The 20,718-nt window shown below is 35.3% G+C and overlaps 3 protein-coding genes across 11 annotated transcripts; 1 reads left to right on the forward strand and 2 right to left on the reverse strand.

Moving 5' to 3' along the window:
* The first annotated feature begins 1,767 nt into the window (after window positions 1-1,767).
* LOC143898324 (uncharacterized) lies at window positions 1,768-9,619 on the forward strand. 9 transcript variants are annotated; one of them, XM_077407703.1, is made up of 5 exons: window positions 1,768-2,117; window positions 2,404-2,434; window positions 5,105-5,613; window positions 5,707-6,231; window positions 6,737-9,619. In XM_077407703.1, the coding sequence occupies exons 3-5, from the start codon at window positions 5,261-5,263 to the stop codon at window positions 7,035-7,037; spliced, it is 1,179 nt and encodes a 392-aa protein (XP_077263829.1). In that variant the 5' UTR covers window positions 1,768-2,117; window positions 2,404-2,434; window positions 5,105-5,260; the 3' UTR covers window positions 7,038-9,619. The 9 variants fall into 9 exon arrangements, with proteins under 9 accessions (XP_077263829.1, XP_077263828.1, XP_077263831.1 ...); XM_077407702.1 differs by having other exon boundaries at window positions 2,404-2,425; XM_077407705.1 differs by having other exon boundaries at window positions 1,768-2,101.
* A 745-nt stretch (window positions 9,620-10,364) lies between these two features.
* Window positions 10,365-13,093, reverse strand: Noi (splicing factor 3a subunit 3 noi). Its single transcript, XM_077407697.1, has 2 exons — window positions 12,764-13,093; window positions 10,365-12,650 (listed from the first exon to the last, which is right to left on the reverse strand). The coding sequence occupies exons 1-2, from the start codon at window positions 12,974-12,976 to the stop codon at window positions 11,361-11,363; spliced, it is 1,503 nt and encodes a 500-aa protein (XP_077263823.1). The 5' UTR covers window positions 12,977-13,093; the 3' UTR covers window positions 10,365-11,360.
* A 788-nt stretch (window positions 13,094-13,881) lies between these two features.
* Window positions 13,882-20,034, reverse strand: LOC143898322 (transferrin-like). Its single transcript, XM_077407696.1, has 9 exons — window positions 19,876-20,034; window positions 17,773-18,009; window positions 16,944-17,240; window positions 16,602-16,762; window positions 16,345-16,454; window positions 15,678-16,070; window positions 15,117-15,586; window positions 14,712-14,833; window positions 13,882-14,404 (listed from the first exon to the last, which is right to left on the reverse strand). The coding sequence occupies exons 1-9, from the start codon at window positions 19,931-19,933 to the stop codon at window positions 14,078-14,080; spliced, it is 2,175 nt and encodes a 724-aa protein (XP_077263822.1). The 5' UTR covers window positions 19,934-20,034; the 3' UTR covers window positions 13,882-14,077.
* Window positions 20,035-20,718: the final 684 nt, after the last annotated feature.

Consider the following 20,718-nt stretch of genomic DNA (forward strand, 5'->3'; position numbering starts at 1 on the left):
ATTAAGCAATTAATATTCTTTCTATGAAATATATAGGAAAGACCGGGGCACCATGAGCCACGGGGTACCATGGGTCATTGACTGTTTAGGATAATCTAGAATGTTTATGTTGGTATAGTATAACTATAGTATCATGTGACAGTTACTTCATTGTCCATACTTTGTATCTAGGTGATAGTGATCAAAGTCTGCGATCAAAGTCTCGTGACGCACGTGACATAAATGATTTTCGTGATACATAAGTAACTTTTTAACTGATTAAAAAAGTTTTAATATTGGTTTTGTGTATAGAATATACATGTACTGACACTCAGGTGAAACTTTCCTGCTTTCTTTTGTGATTTTATAACACTATAGATATTCATGTTCATTTATTTTTTAAATTACATTTTACCGTTTTCTATATTAAGTGCATTCGGGGCCATGGATCACACATTAACTTATGCACGCCATCGAGGATATTGATAAATAAAGATTTACAGTCAACGGCACAAGAAAAAGAAGTAGCTGATGAGATCCCAAGCCAGTTTAAAAGTTCCGCAAAAATTAAAAGCTATCCAAAGACAATACATGAGTATGGAAGTAGAAAATGTAGACAGCAGGATAGCAGCAAAATTTTGACTGATTCTCCGGGAAAAAAAGCTTAGTAGAAAAAAAGAAAAAAAAGGAAAATAAAACACGGAAGAGAGAAAGAAAACTAAAAAAGTTAAAAGTCGCGCGTCTTTACAGTTATTAATAAAGAGAGTTAGGGTCTCAAAGCACATAACATGCGGTGTAGCGATATACGACGGTCGTAGTCCTCGACCTGACAAATCAGGATACGCCAAAGCTTGTGCGTTACTTACTCGGTTACTTACGTCCACGACTACGACTTGTTTGTAAAAGAGTATAAACATTTGTTTTGTTTGTAAAAAAATAAACATTTATGTCTTTTGTTTGTAAAATGTTATTTTTGATCAAAGAAAACATGTCAGAAATAAGTTTTTCTTCCAGAAAATAATATTTCAATAGTAAGTAATTCGGTATCTCGTCTGTCCTGTAAAATCCTGAACAGTGTGATAAAAAATGTATAAAATAAGATATATTTTCAACTTTTGTAACATTTTGTTACTTGAATGAATAAATCTAGTTTTTGTGTGTGACCCATAGTGCCCCAGTGACAGACCCATGGTGCCGCGGGTATGGGGTACCTTGGGTCATTTCTCAAAAAATGTGTTTTAACGTTTTTCCAAAAACTAATCAATATTTATCAAATATGTTAAATAAACTTTAAAATATACATTGTGCTTTAACTATTAAAAAAAAAATGAGACGAAAAATCTTATATTTAAAGGTATACTTTTCAGAGTTTGAATTTTTGTGGGTCATGGTGTCCCGGTCTCCCCTACATTTGTTTTTTCTTTTTTTTTTAATTGGTCGATACTCTTGGTTATCTGAATAATTAAAGCGTTACAAAATAAAAGATATGAATTAATAAATCGTTTAGTTATCATTTATTTAACGGTTATATCTGAAGGGGAACTCAAGAAATTTCCGTCGCAAGTCCAGGAGACGGTCATTACAAAATCGCCGTCAAGTGGTCCAAAGGGTCCTAGGGCCCGGTCCGCGTCCCACGCCGCTTATAAGGGATGAAGAAGGGATGCGGATCGGCCGTTAGCTCGGTATAAGCGAGAGAAAGTCCAAATCGCGTGGGGTGCGGCGAAACTAGAGGAGAGCACAGCTATCGATCGATAGCGACGCCTGTGCAGTGAGCGAGCCCGTGTGCCATGCCACGATCGACGACCGTAGAGCCCATCAGGGGAAACAATCGCGTCGTCTCTTTGACGTAGCTCTCGCGCTACGAGAGACGACGCGCGAGAACGGCGGAGCGTTGACAGTGGTTGTTGTTGTTTCCTTTCACGTGCTCCCCGTGCACCGGCGATCTCCGCGAGCAACCGCGTATCTCCCTCGCGTTCCTGGCGCGAAGGGGACATCATCTTCTCCGAACTTCGGCTTGCGAGCCATGCACGCAGCCGGGCTGACAGACACGCCGTTCGCGACGGCGGCATCCTCGGCGCGACGATAAACGTCGTCATGTGGCTGACAGTGCGAGATACATTAGGTGCGCCGAGAGAGTGGTGAATATTCGTGCGTATTTATAGAACCGCGCCGGTTCTTCGCTCCGTTTTATCGGGGGTCTCCCATCGCCCGACGACGACGACGACGGGTTCGCTTTAATAATCGCGACGAGAATTAACCCCCAAAAAACAATAAAGCGCGATTCTAACGCAGTTGATATAAATCGCTAAACGCATATATATCGTCTGCAGTCTCGCTTAATTAGCGCAACTACGTATAACGCGTAGTTACGCGTAGTTGCGCTACCATAACAGTTTATATATTATAGTTTATGATTATGCCTAGTCTGCAGGAAACCACCGTGGAGGCAAGTCAAGTGGAGTATAATTACCTGCATATTTCTATTAATGAGGACAGGCTTGCAAAAAAATTATCGCGTAATGGAGAAATTGATTTTGAAATAGAAAATATTTATTTTATATATATATATATATATATATATATATATATATATAAATTGGGATATAAATAAATATATAAATCGCGAAATATTGAGGAATGAGTGTATTTTGTTTTTAATATTTCTTACATTTGATGGAAAGTAAATGATTTAATGGAAAGTATATTTGAACACTGGTGCACATATGAATAGTTCAAATAGTCATCATGATGAAAAGTTATTTATTTCTCGTTCGTCAGAAATGACATTTTTTCTATAATTTTTTTTTAAGTACGAAAACATCGAATAATTTAAAATTTTCACGTTTGCATATAGCGCGTTCCAGTATGCTCCTTCATACATTATTCTTTTCTATACACAGTAGAACATTTTCCATAGAACATTTCTAATAAGCATCGAAGGCTAGTAACTTTCTAAGTATCCTCAATCAAAGTTGATTCGAGAGAGATTCGCTGATAGAAATCATATAATAATTTATTCGATTTTCGCTGAGTGTCACGCGTGACACACTAATAATGACCGCGAAAGTCGATATCTGATGGCTGATGAAGACGCAGGTTCAAATATCAATCTTGGGAAAAGTTCTTGAACCTTGACTTCAAGAAAATACATAATTATCGATTACGTAGCTACATATGTTGATGCCTATATACACCAGTTGTAATACGATACTTAATTCTTAGCTAGCTCCGCGACTCAGAAATTGTTCTTTTCTATAATATAGAAAGGAGAGGAAAAAAGTTCACCCAGGTTATAGTTAATCGATTATGAGATAAAGATAGAAATAGATAGGCAGAGAAAGTGGGAGAAAGAGGGAGAGGAGGGAAGAATGATATAATAGTAAAATTCATACGTATGTTTACCATCAAGTTAAATATTGACAATAAATCACAGAAAAAGGAGCATCGAGCCGCAACAACGTGGAAGTGTTGTAAAATTCTATATTAAGAAAACAAATTGTGTGTGTGTGTGTGTGTGTGTGTGTGTGGTGTGTGACAAACGTTTCGGCCCCTTATGGGACCATCTTCAGTGTCAAATAACAATTAAGTCCAAATTTCGAAAAAGTTACACGTTACATACTCTTACACTAAAATTAACGCAACTAAATTGCGTTATTTGGACTTACTTAATTGTTATTTGACACTGAAGATGGTCCCATAAGAGGCCGAAACGTTTGTCAATTTGTTTCCTTAATATATATAGAACTTTACAACACTTCCACTTTGTTGCGGCTCGTTGTTTCTTTTTTTGTAATTTATTTTTAATCTTGTGAGTCTTTTTGATATATATTAAATATTGACAATTTTTAGAATTTTTTTGATATTCTTATGAAAATTTGATTTTAACGGCAGTCTGTAAAACATTTGTTGATTGGCAAAAAATTTACAAAAAATTCTGAGAAAAAGTCGTTATCTGTTGCACTTTTTTAAAATTATACATTAGATATTTTATTAAGTACAACTCGAATATCATTTTAAGAAAAATGAAGTCTATTCAATTTTACGTAATTAATAAACTTATTTCAATTGCACACACGCGTGAAAGGTATACACGTAGAAAATAGAACGTTTTGCAACCAATGCACTTGAAAATTACTATGTATTATATTTTAAATTTTGTTTAAAAAAATAAAAATTGAGATATATCGATACTTTTATTAGGTAATATTACGGTTTTAAAGAAAATTATTTACCATTAGTATAGATGTAAAGTATGCTTTTGCTTCCTTATAACATCGCGAGACGGAGTATACTTCACCACGCCTACGTAGTGACGGCGTTGCAAGCCGTTTAGCACCTTACCTGCACATTCCAGCTCTACAGATTAGATCAAGGACTCGTGATTAGATAATAGTTTCTCCATCTCTGCATTAATCCGCTACATGTGTGGTATCATATGTAATCCATAATATCTATTAACAGTCTCATCATAATTATCTTTCCAGCTAAAAATAAATTTACTTTTATACTGCATATTTCATTAAAATAAAGCTATAATAATAGTATGCTGGCGTTCTACAAAAACTACATATTTCTAGCTGACACCTCTGTCTGGTCACTGCATATCAAATTATGACGTGGAAGCGAGAAACTGTGATTTCTATTTATAGTATACTTATATCGAAATTAATAATTTTATTGCACGTTTAATTATTATATATCAAATCTGATTGAGATAAAAAAGCTTGCAATATATATATATGTGCCAATTTCCTTTTCAGCTTCCGACTTAATGAATGCTGCAATTAAGCAACACAATATAATTAGGTCAATTTTTATTGAGTACAGAGGATGTACGCGAATTAAATTACACGGCCATTTATTGATGAACGAATATTAAAAAAAGGAGTCTTTGGTATATTTAATCTATTCTATCATATGAGAAAAAAAATCATTGTTCTCATTTGTACATGATATTAGAAAACGATTAATTAGGGTTTCTTCCTTCTAACGTTCTAATCAAACATGGCCGCCATAACAGAACGGGAGCCTTAAAGTAACTTCTTGGAAAGGTTTCTGATTAAAAATTAATGTTTTCACATCCTGATTTTATCGTCTTTATCTCTAAGTTGTCGTCTGTGTATAGTTGTTACTCTGGAAACGGCGAAGAAGCGTCGGACGTTCGGCATGACGTAAAAGCTAGCTGCAGTTACCGCGGAAGAAATTGAAACGGTTGAAGCGCCGTGCGACAGAAAGGAAGACAAATAGATAGATAGAAAAAAAAAACGGACAAAGTGCAAAAATGTCCGAAAATGAAACGAAGTCGGCTTCGCCGATACCCGCGGTTATGTGCGCGCAATGCTGCAGCAACGACGACGGTGGTGACAATGACAGTGGCGGCGGGGGCGGCGGTGGAGGTGGCGGTGGCAGTCGGACGACCATGCAATGCCCGGTTCTACAGGTCACCTCGCGGATGCTGCGCTCGCCGAGTCACGAGAGCGTCACCACCGATCTGTCGCTCTTCAGCGTGTCGTCGATCGCCAGCGATCTGCGCAGCGCCAACAGGTTGGTTACCTTCAAGTCCTACAGCGACGCGCAGCTCACCGGACGGGGGCCCTCGCCGAAACCGGACTCCCGACAGATTCAGGGCAACAGGTTCGTAGTACAATCGCTACCGTGCACGATGAAGAGATATGACTACTTCACATCGACTAATTATTTATTTATTACGTGCATTTTGCGCGTTAGGCCAGCGGACATTCCCGAGATTTTATGGTTCGAGGAGGAGAACGAACTGATCCGCAGTTGCGGTGTTCTATCGTCGGCATTGGGATTGCGTAAGAGCTTCAGCACGAGCGATGTATCGCAGCTTCCCAGCCCAGACGCGGCCGGGGCCGGTGGCCTACGAACGGCGGTATCCGCGCTGGCCCTCGACACTGCCCAGCGCAACACCCTGTTGCTGGAGCACGCCAGGCTCGATCACGCTTCGAGGTCCTGCAGCACCTGGGTCGCCGTAGGCGAGCCCGTGGCCAGCACGTCCCAACTTCCCAGCCCGCATGGAGGAGCCGCGCAGGAGCAGCAGCCTCAGCAACAGCAGCAACAGTCGCAATCGCAGCAGCAGCAAGCGCAGCAATCTTCTTCAAACGCTCAATCGGTGCCGCAGCTACCACCGCAACCACCGGCACCGCCGCCACCACCACCCGTGCCCTTCACTGGAGCGGATCTCGTCAGGTCCGTCAATAAGAAAGTCCGACAGAATTACATACGACGAAGGTTAGTGGACTCGAAGTCTTTCTTCTTTGGTCTGCCTATGTTCGAAATACGCGGACTTTTCGGATACAATTTTTTTGGAACAAGAAAAAATAGAACGTTTGTATTTATCTTTTGTTAGCTGCATAAAATGGAAATATATAATAAATTTTAATTCTTTTATCTAGAATAAGCTATATACTTTGATCATTCTTACCAAATTACATTTAACTGTGGGAAAAAAAAAAACCACGCATAAGTGTCTTTCCCCAATTTTAATAATTTTCCGATACTTTATAATATAAATAAAAAAATAAGAAATAATGCATCTTTCTGAGACATTTTTCCACCAGAGTGAGAACGGTCTCTTAAAAAAAAAAAAACTTATCTAAATTTCATCGAAATTGGGGCGCTTACGTATGTTGTAATCTAAGTGGGCTCAAAATTAACGCATTTTGAAGTTATTAAGCCGTTATAAGTTTCAATATAAAAAAGGCAGGACTAGAGTGTCTCATTCATGTTTCATCAGGCTACTGACCACGTATCGCGCTTTGGAGCGCCTCTCGCAGAGTGAATTTAATCTAGACCAGCTAGAAGCGGCGGCTACCGCGGCGCAGAGCTCTCACGGAACCACTTTGCTGGTGCCCGGAACGACCGGCGGAGTTCCTGGTGGTTCCTTGATCGGGCGGAAAGAGCGAAATCACGCGTTGACGGTACGGGACGTCGAGAGGGAACGTGGGAATCAGCTGTCCAAGTATGAGAGAAACATGATGATCTTTAATTGGCTCCACACCTTGGACGACAGCGCGGTCGTAGACAGCATCGAATAAGGGACAAGGAGACCTCTCCAGCATCTCCCCAGCAGTTCCGACAACGTGCGACCTACCGTGCCTAAGTCTCTTCCTCCTCGATATTACTTTATCGAAGACGCTTCGTTGACACCGCATATTGTCGCATTTCGGAGAACACCGCTAATATGTAAGACTTCTGATCTTGTTGTTAGCTATATTGAATTGTGACAACTAAAGCGAAGAATTATATGAATCTTTCTCTTACACTGTTCACCGAAATAAATTAGTTTTTTTTTTTCAAATGCTCCACACTCATTTAGCAAAACAAAACAAAATAATGCATATAAAATGCATTTCCTTCTCTCTCTCTCTCTCTCTCTCTCTCTCTCTCTCTCTCTCTCAAGTCCTTCTTTATTAATTCTCGTCTAGCGGATGCCGGGTTTATTCAGATCAATCTCTGCTGAATCATCAAAGATGTCGTTTATTTTACCCTTCCCTCATGTTTAGATATCATGGGATGCATTTTAGACAGTCAGCAGAAAGATGAGTTAATATTCAACAGAGATAAGATACGTATGTGTCAGGCGAGAATTAATAAATATTTATGTAATTCAAGTTAAATGTACTCTCTATGTTTAAAAAAAAAATAAGCCTCATGATTAAGATTATTAGGATTTACGCAGTTATCTTATGAATTGAAAAGAGAATTCGGTATAACCGTATTTTATCATCTTATAAGCTTATTTTATCGAATACAAATAATAGCATGTGTAAAGAGACTAATTTATTCCAATGTATGTACATTGCGAGAATAAATCGCTACAATGTATGTGATGTATAGTATGATTTCATAAGCGTGGCAAAGCGTGGTCTCTCGCGTGTGATGTCATAATCCAATATGGCTGCTATAATGAACCAGGAGCTATAAGCTATAAGCTAAAGTAACTATCGCAAAAACATCCGTCCCTCCTCGTCCAGCGATTGGTGTCGCTTAACGAGTGTATCCGAAGCACTTCGTGTAAAGCGCGAAATCCCGTTCTATTGGCTACATACAAAGGACTTATATACGGGCGTTATTATAGCGATTTCGGTTGGTTAATTACTCCACACTGTTGCACACTAAAGGCATGTAATTATCTGACAAAGAAACATATATAAATATGTAATAATATAAAAGACACGTGTTCTTTTACAGGTGCGTTAAAGAGAAACATCCCCTTGAAAATGATCGACTTTTATGTTTATAAGCGTATATTGCTGAAACATTAAATATGGAAAAACATTTTAAACAAGTTTTGTTTAAAACAAAAGTTCTGTTTTAAACAAAAAAAAGTTTTGTATTATAGTTTTGCGCACTATTTAAATATTTCAAATTTTTCGATAAAATGTTATATCTCTCGAAATATCCCACCGCCTATTATCGTTTTTGAGAATTTAAATCATTTTTATGACAAAATTAGAGCTTATTTAAAGATAAATTCAACAATACGTAAAACATTCTAAAATTCTCAGAAACGATAGTGAGTGGCGAGACACTTGCACGTGTTTCTTTTTAAGTGTAAAAATATACGTATTTTAACTGATAAAATATCCAATGTATCATTACATTATTTAGAAGAACATATGTTGACTATTTCACGGTTAACATACTTATACTCTGCTGTTGCAGAGTATATGTCAAATAAAATAGTCTTTATACGCATTAGTGTGGAATGTTGAAGGCAACTAAATTGGTTATTAGAAACAAATTGACGAATCGACTTGGAAATATCCCTAAGTGCAGTACGAGGAGTATACACTAGTACGTGTATACTTTTGGCATTCTGGTGATCAGCTGATTATAGAAATCTTTTATCTATAATATTTTATCCAAATAATTTATTGCTTAAATTAAGGAAATAACTTTTGAGATTAGAAATATTTCTACGATCTAATGATAACAACATGATCACAACGTTTCTGTGCGAGATTTCATGGAACTTTTTCGTAGAAACTTTCCTACAAGTCAGTATTCGTAAATTCAGTTTGCCAAGAAATTTAATAGGATGGATTTAGAGGCTGATTTTAATAAGCCGTAATTTAACAATTCAGTAATTCCGTAGCGAGCGTTTGCATTGAAGGAAACCAACGTATAAACTGAGAGAGTATACATCTTGCGTTAAGTACTTAGACACATATCGATAAGAAGTTTTTAATCGAAATCGAAATCGAAAAGGATACCGTGTGTAAAGATTTAACGATGCGAGACGCAATCCAAGGAAGCTATCTACTTGAGATATGAAGGATGATACGCGCGATTTAGCGTACTAGGACTTTTGTGATTGTACACCCGGTATGAAGTCGTCTGAAATTCCGTTTATTCTGAACGGTTTGAAGAACTTGTTAGTGCCGGTGATAAAATGTTACTCAGAGTACATGCCTAAAAGTATTTAATTCTATGAGTGTGTTCCTTATGAAAGTCTTAATTATCCAGTGTAAGCAGAAAATCCGGAACTACTGTACTTCCTGTCATGACTAATTAACGACAGATCACATCAGTATTATGCGCCGCAGCCCAGGGTGATACTAAAGTGTTTTTGGAATAGTAAATGGATGTGTGATCACTCACGCACACACAGACACACACAGACACACACACACACACACAGGACACCAGACAGACACACACCACACACACACACAATTAATGTCCTTTTATGTATATTAAATGTTTCCCCCCTTCTATATATATATATATATATATATATATATATATATATATATATATAATATCCGCTAACATCGCGATATTATCTGGTGCAGAAAGTAATGGAGCAAATATAAGATTTATTAAGTATTCCATATCTATATATGCAAAGACTTTGTTTTTGTAATTAAAGATAAGAAATATGAAAGTAAAAAGAAAGCAGGTAAGGAAATTGCGACTACCGGATCCTTCTTATTGATAATAGATATAAGAAAAAAAAAGAGAAGAACCTGAGCTTTGCAACCTTGTGCAATAATTTTTTTTACCGAATGCCTAGAATGTGAAAGATTTATATTACTAAGCAATATTTACGTTACAATCAATTTAAATGTTAATTTTAGAGTATATTCGAAAAGGAAAAGTTGTTATCTTTTAATTTTTTTTAAATTGAATTTTTAACACAAATCCAATTACTATTATAATAAATAAAAAATGAAACAATCTCCACTAATTAAAAAGAACAAAGTGGAAACTCGTTTTTCTTTTGGGCCACATTCATTTTTATTAGTAGGAGATAGAGATAGCTAGAAAGATGATCGATTATAGGCGAAATTTGAACAATGAGTTTCAATGAAATATGCTTCTAATAGTATAATAAAAAAACTAGCAACAAAACAAAATATATTTATATAAATTTATTTAAAGCATAATTATTCTTAAACTTAATAAATTCTCAAGCTTTTAATATATTGTTTAAGTAGACATAATTTTTTTACATTGTAGTTTATTTTCAACGATATATTTCAAAACGGAATTCTATTTATAATTTTACATATTCCCCATAATGTAAAAAACTTTTAAAAAATTACATATACATATAGAAAATATACGTATTAAAATGCATGCGCACACACACACACACATACACACACATATCAAAAAGTATAGCAAATAAAATTAATTATAGCATTCTGAATTGTAATACAAATTATACATTATTTATAATCATGAGCTTAAAAGTATGCTCTTATTGAATGCAATCAAAATTCTTGAATATAGCGTTAAATATCCCTTAAACACACTTAATTTAATTTATCTAGTGAAACTGGAATGTTTTATTACCTCAAAGTTGGACACAGACAAATAAAAAATACTCGTGTCCAAATCAGAAATGTGATTCATATGTGATAAATGTATTGAAAAGCAGAAATAATAATTTCTGAATATATATATATATATATATATATTAATATATTTTTTTTTATAAAAAGGATAATCTCATTTTACATTTGAATAAGTGTCTGAATTTTTACTTCTCAAGAAGATATCCTTTTTTAGATTACTTCCAATTTATATCATTTTACTTTTATTTACCTTTTTTTATTTAAAATAATCTGAGAAATATATATATATATATATATATAAATCTGAAATAAAATTTCTCTCTATACAGATGCAAACGCATGCGTAATCGTGTGAATAATATTGCTCTTTAGCTATTTAAATGCAAGTTTCTTTTTTAAGGTACTAACACAATTTAACAAATTTTAAAGCAATTGGATAAGAAAATATTTCACTCGTGAAATCACTTTAATGGACAAGTAGATTTATAAAAAGATTAGTGATACAGTTAATAATCAAGGATTACACAATAAGATCCGACTAAGAAGTACACTTTAGAGCAGACCTTGCCTTTTGAGATCTTCATACGTTTTACGATTTACTACATTGCCAAGCGAATCTTCGAATTCCTCTTCCTGCTCTGGTTGCCAACGTTCGGCTTGTTTCTGCGCCTTGAGTTTTTCCCACAGAGCAAGAGCGTCTTCAATCTGAGTGACATTAGCAAAGTGCGCTGTATTCGGTATGCCAAGACAACGCATGCCGTGCGCGTGCCTCCACTCCGCGAAGTGTCTCTGGAATGCTTTCGGGCCTTTATAAGTAAAGTTTCCACAAATCTCGCAGTTGTAACTGATATTTAAACCGTGCAGCTTGTACAACCAGTAAGGAATGGGCTTTCCGTCCCAGCCCAAAGGTAAATTCTTCGGATTATACGGAACCTCATTATCGTCCTCTTCTTCCGATTCGCTCGCGCTTGCTTCCGCATCAGAGTCTCCCCTTTCACCCTCGGTTCTCGCCTGTTTCCTCTGTACGTTTTCCTTCGTAGCCACTCGTTGACTAGACACTAATTCAGCAAGCTTGTATACGTGAGCTTCGAGTCGTGCAATCTCCTTTTGCTTCTCGGAATCCTTGCTCTTAGCTGACTTCCCCTTTCGATTCTTGGCTAATAGGTTGGGATCTAGGGAGGCTTCACCTTTTGTACTGAAAAGTCTTTGCGCCCGTTCCTCGAGAGTACCTCCGCACTTGAGGCCTAATGCCATCAAAGCCGATTTTAATCTGTCTAAACCGAGAGATGCTAATTCTTCCCACGACGAGAACGCAGACAGCTCCAAATGTGCCCCTACGTGAGTCAGAGCGCTTCCAGTTTCTTTAGGCCAACCAGGGAAGGTATTTTTCTCCCACTGAGCTTGAAAATCCTTGTTGGCTTCTTCAACCTCTGTGCTTATATCGAGCAGAGGCCTCATTCTGTTCAGATATTCTGTTAGATACTCTAAAAGGGACTCGACATACTTCTGATACTCTGCGTTCTTTCTCTCTCTAGGAATGTCGAATAAGTGATCAAAAGTCGACAGGTAAGTTATATAATCTATCTTCTCTATCCCCTTAAGATTAATGAATTTTTGATAACACTCGTGAAGATCCAGGTATTTTCCATAACCCTCCTCATCCGTGAACTCGACGAGATTGGACAGTTCTTCGGTAGGATTTTCTCTCATCTTGGCCAACTCCTCAAATTCGACGGACATGGGAACGCTGATCTCGTTAGGATGTCGGCGATAGAATTCTTTTATAGATTTTAAACGCGAATAAAATTCTGAGAATTCATTTGGGCCAGAAAGTGCTTGAACCTGCAAACGATAAACCATGAGATAGAACATATGAAATTCATGAAATGTTAGAAAGGTTAGAATCATTAAAGACATTGTTTTTAATTTATACCTAAAATCTTATATTAACATACCTCTTCTTTTCTCTGTCCGTCCTTGTCCTCATACAAATCCTGCAAATGCATCGTACTGTCCATGAACTGATCCAGCAACATTTTCAAGCGATGCTCCGAATTGATGGTCTCGCGATGTCCCGCTTTTTTGTGCAACATCTCCTTCACCATCGCATCCATCAGCCGCTCCCTTTCTTCGTGATAACGTCGTTGTTGTTCCAATATTGTCTCCATCTCTGGTTTTAAACTCAATTTACTTTGATATATCAACTCAACTAAAAAACACGCTAAGTCAAGGTCAAGACTGATTCTTTCAACAATAAAGGCCCCCTAACCCCCTAACGCTCGGTCTATCGGTGTGTCGGTGTCGGCAGCGCTCGGCACGCCGAGCGAGAGGGAGAATATCACTCCCTCCTTGTCGCTCTCACTTACATTTAGCTTGCGCGATACGAGACTAAAGGTGCCTTTTCATGCTGACGCTCGACGCTCATTTTCAGCGGCAAGCAGGTCGCATGAGGAAATCAGCGTCAAAATTTCGGCGTTTTTGCGCCGCTTTGGCTTTTATAAAAAGGACTCTAGGGATAGAATATAAGTGAATAGTGCGCTCCTAATGCAGCCCCGGTCATTAAAAAAAAAAGGAATATATCTTTTGGAGAAACGTTTTCATTGGTTACCTTCTACAGTACTTCGTTTCCGATTCGTTCCTCCCTCGACAACCGTGGGATTCAACCCTCGTACCTAAGGCTGCGTTCTCAGTCTATTGCACATAACAAAGTTTTAGTTTTAATCGTAAGGCCGTAAGAAAATAGACCAATCACACTCGATTATTCTTCAAGCGCGAGGAGATAATAATCGACTGTGATTGGTTTATTTTTTTACAGCCTTACGATTATGACTAAAACTTTATTATTACGTGCAATGGCCTTTATACTGTGATTATGCGTTGTTTATTTTTGACTAACATATATATTTTTTAATTCATCAAGTTATTGTAATCACTCATATTTAATTATTCATATATTTAATAATTATTTATATTTTAGTTAAAAAAACAGAGCTAATTGCAAAATACGATAGAAAAGTAGTATATATTGCACGTGTAAAAGGATTAAGTGACGTAAATAAAAATTCAGTTAATATAGAAAAGTAATAATAATTTTTTATTCTAATCTCCAAAATAAGGAAATATGGTAGTGGTGCTTTTATTTAAAAAAAAAAAAAAGGTCAATAAAAAGTTGGTCAACGCTTAGCCATCCATTATACTTAAAAGTACATATGGCAATCGTGTGTATTACGTAAATATTGTAAATATTGGAATTAACAATGCAGAGAAAATTAGCGTACGTGACTGGAAAGAAGGTGATAAAGTGCGACTAGGCCTACAAAAATGAAATTAGCGGTGACCGCGAAAGAGTTCGAGCACTCATCGACGTGACTGAAAAGCTCTTTATAGGCAAGCACTGTCTTCTTCATCGACGATGAGGAAACCAAACCCGACGAGGAATCTTTGAACAGAAGATCTCTTGTGTCGTTGAATGGTCCGAACATGTGAATTGGTCTTCGAGCTTTTACGCGATATCCTAGCCAATCTTCCATTTTTAATAAAGCTAGAATAGTATCCGTTCTAGAAATTTGCACGCTATCCTTCCTACGACCAACGATCTGGAAGAACATTGCGATTTATTCGATTTGTGCAAAGAAATGTTAAACATTTAATGCTTACATTATATAGTCTTTTAGCGTTTTGAAATTGATATTTTGTTTTTTGTTCTACATCAGCATATTTTTCATTGTTTTCGTTACATAAGTCTTTTACATTTAATTAATTATAATTAAAATATTTAGTACAATTATATACTGTGTATTAATAATATTAAGGATTTTTGACAAAGAAATATTTGATTTCTTAATTAAACACGATGACGTAGTTTAATTTAAACATTAAATAATTTCTAAGAAAGTTATTTACCTCACTGTCGATTGTTACCGATAGTGCGCAGAACTCGTCAACAGTAAACCCTGGATTTTGGGCCAAACTTCCATTTTTGCACAAAACACGGTACATATTCGAATCGATGGCGAAGTAGTCGACTGTATAACAAAAATATAATAATTACCAATTATCAAATAAAAAAAATGTTAAGACTAGTGCACGACGCGTTTAAATTCAAGGTAGAGAAATTTTTCATAATTACGAGTAAAAAGTTATAATAATAAACTTAAGGAAAGATGTTCCCACTAATATATGAAAAATTGACGACAGATTAAAAACACATTTTGTAAAATATTGATCTTTGAGATTAAAAGAATTGGTAATCGATGATTTCTTAAGCTTTTATATATATATACATCTATAATGTTGATTGCATTTTACCATAGAGAATATTCGCCTTCTCGACAAACGCAATGTCGCCGGCTCCTTCAATAAGGCATCGCATGGCCCCTCTGTCACCGTAATAGTGATTAGTTTCGTTCCCTGCGCAGGATGTATTATTTTGATGTCTGCAAGCCGAGCAAAGCTTGGACGCTATGTCCGAGGGGACGGTGGTGCTCGAGTGGTCGGTATCTTCGATTCCGGGGGTACAAGCGCCCGACAGCAGGTCGGACACCAACGATGGATAGTCGCAGGATTTAGACGAAATGATATCGTTTGTTCTAGCCGTGTTGATGAAACTCAACCAGGTGAGTCCGCCGTATTCAGGGAAACATGCTTTCTTATCCTTTAAATCGTGAAAGCTCTTTATGGGGTAATCGTCGCCTCTGGGCTCACGCACCACCGCGAGCGTCACACTATTCTTATCATTATTAGTTTCGCTGTATAGAACCGTTGACATGTCGTAAACCCTGCAAGCAAAATGTAAGAAAAACGTCAAATAATTTTACGTATTAGATATATTGCTCAAAGTTTCGTCGATACTTGAAATTTTCTGCTTACGTTCGTGCCAGATAACCGTAATTAGAATCAATGACCATGATATCCGTTCGATTTTCTTGTATATCGCGGAAGCATTGAAACGTGGAATTTGACTTCATGCAAGAAATGCTCGGTGCCACACCAAGAGCCTTCGCCGCTTTCGCCACCCATTTGCATTTGTTGGTCTCCAGATCGCCGATTGTGCACCAACGAATGTGTTTGCCGCAAGTTTGAATATTGTCGATATCGACGATTCTTCCCTTGCTCAAGTACGTAGCTATGGACATTTTCTCGGTTATCTCGGAGGCCCAACTGTCATCTTGTATAACACTGTCTAAAGTAATTAGCCAAAGTTCGGTATGAGGAGGTTTCAGCCATGTCAACAATTTAGACTTTAGAGACTCTGCGATCTCGCTGAAAAAAGAGAATTATATAATTAAAAAAAAAATATATATATATATCCAAAGAAATTTTTAAGATTTATAATCTCGTTCTCGATAGCGGTTACATCATCCTGACATTGCGGAGGGTTCACTGAGTTTTCATATATATATATATATATATATATATATTCAAGTGGATTATTTCAAAAAGAGACCTAAATAACTTATATAATTTTCAGAATAATATTTTTGGGAAATAAAAGGAAAACTATTTTTCTCATTTATCTTTGTTGCTGTTTGCTTACTTTCTAGCTACGACAACGCTCCACGGTTGTTTGAGCCAGGCGCAAGGATTTTCAGTGGATAAAGGAAGAACGGTGCCGCTTGGACATAAGAACTGATACGACTCATTTCTCTGAAAAACACATAGAAAATAATTAATTAATATAATAGCATATAAAGAAAAGACACAATAGAAATAATTAATAATTGTTATATACACGTTGGTTCTAGGAGAATTGCTGTAACCGTTTCTTAAATAAATATAAAGTATCTGACTTACTCTGAGGTAATTCTGAACGTAGTTGAGTGCTGCGTATGCCACTTTACCTTTACCACGAACTAGACATTGCAAAGCTCCGAAATGTCCATGATGATCCATATTATCATAACTGCAAGTTACCTCGTTGTCACAAAGAGCACACAGTTCTGGATATTTCTTCTCTGAAAAATATCTTATTATATTAATTATACACTTTTTCGAAATAGAGTGCAATTTTTATTCTTCAATTTATGTATGTTACCTTTAAAATATCTTGAAATCATCTTTTTTTAAGCAAAAATTTGTAATAGATAATAATTGATATAAAGAAATAAGTTTATTTTAATATGTAAATCGACTTACTTAGTTCTTGATCGGCGACGCTATCAGCAGTCCATTCGCCCGGCCTACAAGCTTTTCCAAAGAAATTTTTAAGATTTATAATCTCGTTCTCGATAGCGGTTACATCATCCTGACATTGCGGAGGGTTCACTGAGTTTTCAAAATATTTGAGAATATAATCATTCCACCATTGAGATTGGCTAAAACCAGGATGGCAAAAGCCACTATCTTTCAAATTTTTTAGACGTTCACCAGGGAGTATGTTTTGCTGCGTCAAATCTACGGGGACCACTGCCACCGTTTGGAATTCAAATTCCTCTGTGGAAGTTAAATTATGTTTATAACACATGTATTTTTTTTATCAAGATGTGCAATAACATATAACCCAAACTTAGATTTTTGCTAATAATAAAAAAAATATCGTAATAGTTATTTTAATACTCAATTTAATGCTCAATAATAAGAAATTATTAAAAAATACAAAATTCAGAATTTTTTGGCTTTAATTTTTAGTCAGTTTCAGAGGAGACTGTTAATGATAATTTGTAGTTCCAAAAAAGTAGTATTTTAAAAACATTTAAGGAATATGTTTTAATTTTTATTACTTATACATTTTGTTTAATTTGAACTAATTTTAAAATTTTTAATTTTACTCGATAAAACTCTTCACGCGCATTGATCTCTAGTAATTTAATTTTTACTATTAATTTTAATTTCTTTATTTATTATGAATTAAATTTAAGATGCTTTTCTTGTCCATATGTATATATAATATAACTAATGACGTCGCGCCTCTATAAGTAATAACTTTTTATTATATAAATTTTTCTATAAGTTTTCGAAAGACTACCTTCCTGCCTATCTTTATGCCTCAGTTGAAGAATGGGTTGTATGTGAGATGAATAGAATTGATGCGTCAACAACAATTCTTCTGCATTAAAGACACCGAAATCGGCTTGGCCTTCAGCTAAGCGGATAGCGCACTCGGCGTTGTCCTGCACTTGCAAACATGACACTTCGCTGTCTCCTCGTTGTATATTGTAGCACGCAGACTCGCTTACTGTATCGAGGGGTGCGCAGAATTTGTCTGAAAAATCGCGAATCGATCGACATAGAATAACTCATTTACCATAACAGTTACCAATGAGATTTATCAGCTTTTGATAATGTCGCTCATAGAAACCATCAAAATATAAGCTAGGAAAGAAAGAAACAGAGAGAAAGACAGAGAAATAATTTAATTAGGTAATTTAACTAGGTAACTTATTAAAAATGATAAAAATATAATAATAGCGATCGAAATGTCCTTTATTTTCTAATATTTTACATTTTAAATGCTTATTATATTTTTATCGACGATTTGATCGAAGTTTACTTCAAGTTCTTTTTAATCAAGATAATTCATAGAGTGTTATCATTATCTCGAATATTTGATCTTATGCGTTTACCGAATTCAAGTTTAATTTTGGCCGTTTATGATGCATCAAGAGATAAAAAAATTTAATAAAACTCTCAAAAAGTGTGATAGTAAAAAATAAATGATATAATATAAAATAAATATGATATAAAAAACGGCGGTTAAACATAAATACGAAATAAATACAGATTAACTCTATAGAGTTAATATTCATATTGCTTTATACCAGCAATATGGGTATATCCATATAAAACAATGCTGTAAATTGTAATCCTTTTAAACACATTGCTTAGATGCCTTACATAATAACTTTACTTAACAATATCAGTACATTTATAACATGAAATAACAACTGTAATATATTTTATATCGGCAAGACTATGTTACGTCAATTGCAATCAAGTAATTTGATCATTCTCAAGATATCTGCTTATCTGATGCTTGATAATGTCTAATAATGCAAAGAATAAGCGTTATCATAAATTTCTGACTCAAACTTCTCAAAAATTAATCACATTTTAAATGTTCACGCTGTCACGCATCTTAACTGGACACAAAAACGTATCTATTAAGTATACATTTTTAAAATTTATCTTTCTAATAAGGATTAAAGAATTCTTTTTCAAAATCACTGTTCAGAATCATTTGTAACTTTCAGATATTTACAAATTTAAAAATTTCCTAGCTATTTTTTATATAAAAATATTGTATAAAATAGTAAAAATAGTTAATTAATTTATACATATTTAAAAAAATTGAAAAAATTAATGTAATACTATCTCATCTATAAGAACGATCAAACAGAATGGCGATCTTTTATTGTTTGACGACGAATTGATTGCATGTAAATTTTTTATATTTTATCACTGAGGATGGTCCAAAGCGAAGGACCGAAACGTTTGATCGTTCTTTATATAAGTAAGTGTTTAAATACAGTTAATTTTGTCGCCTTGCTACCGGCGTTTTGGCTCTCATTTGCCTATATTGTAATTGTTTGTTGTTGCGAGAGCTTTAACCTTTTATTAATATATTTTTCATTGTTTAAAACTGTAACTTGTTTAAAAAATTATAGATATATATATTTTTCATGATTCTACTATGAGCACTATTGATTGATTTCGTTATCAATACGTAACAAATCGGACTTTGCCACGGCATATAAAGCTTAAGATACGCATTTTAAAATGGTATGATTTTTGATTTGCAGAATATTCCCGGAAAAATGCAGTAAAAACTAAACCCGTATATTTAATATTACATACTTAATAATATTATTATAAGAGTACCATTAAAAAGTTTTATTAAATTATTTAACAATAAAAACATGACACTCATCATATAACTACACAGCTTCTGCATTTTTAATTTTGCACGTAGATGAACGCGCATGTTTACTTAAATGTAGATTATTTGTACTGATATTAAATTCGCATATGAAAATATAGAGAAAATTTATCAGAGAATTTTTTTTATAAATGGACGCTTCTAATAAAATATGATAAATATATAATTTTGATATAAAATAGATTTACTTACATTTATATTGCGCACGTGCAGCGGCAACGAGCAGAATTACCCAAACGAGATTCCTCATTGCTGATCTGGAGGCAATATCCAGTGAGAGTTTGATACGAACTGAAATGATTGAACCGTTTTTCAACGTGAATCGCAAAAGAGGAACTAGGTGCGCCTCTTCACACGAACCGAGTGATAAGAAGCCTCCGATAACGAACGCACACGCCCTATACATACATATACCATATACCGCTGTATTATTATCGCCATTTCTGTGTAACCATGTTGTCCTATCCTTCAGGGATCGGATTATTGGCGCAAACCATCGATTGTAGAAACAGCGTATTCATCACAGGTTTATTTCGGACGATTTGTATTTCAGGATAAAGTCTCCGATAAAATTCTACATGTAATTTTGTAATAAATATGACATAAATTTGTAAACAAATTATAATACATTTGTAATTATGCATAAATAAGTTTAAAAAAAGTTAAGTTAAATGAATTGGGAGAAACTCTTATGTTACACTAATCGGAATTTTGAGTTGTGATTACATACGTGGGCGCAAATATGTGATTTAAATCATTGTCACATACACACACAATCTCCATCTTCTTATTTTTGAATATATTATCAAGGCGCATTTTCTTTTCCAGGAGTTCTCTATAACTATCTTTCCTATCATTGATATTTCTTTAATGATGTCATGACGAAAGATGTTAAATCGTTAGTGACGAATATTCCAAGATGCGCAACAATGAATTACTCGCTTATCTGCAGATGACGATAGCTTTCCATGAAAGTAGTGGGCCTATTGATGACTAAACGCCAACACTTTTACGAGGATGAAACGTTTCTTAGTT

Source organism: Temnothorax americanus, unplaced genomic scaffold (assembly GCF_048541705.1).
Source record: "Temnothorax americanus isolate GAGA-0224 unplaced genomic scaffold, ASM4854170v1 Scaffold23, whole genome shotgun sequence".
NCBI classification, from domain to species: Eukaryota; Metazoa; Arthropoda; class Insecta; order Hymenoptera; family Formicidae; genus Temnothorax; species Temnothorax americanus.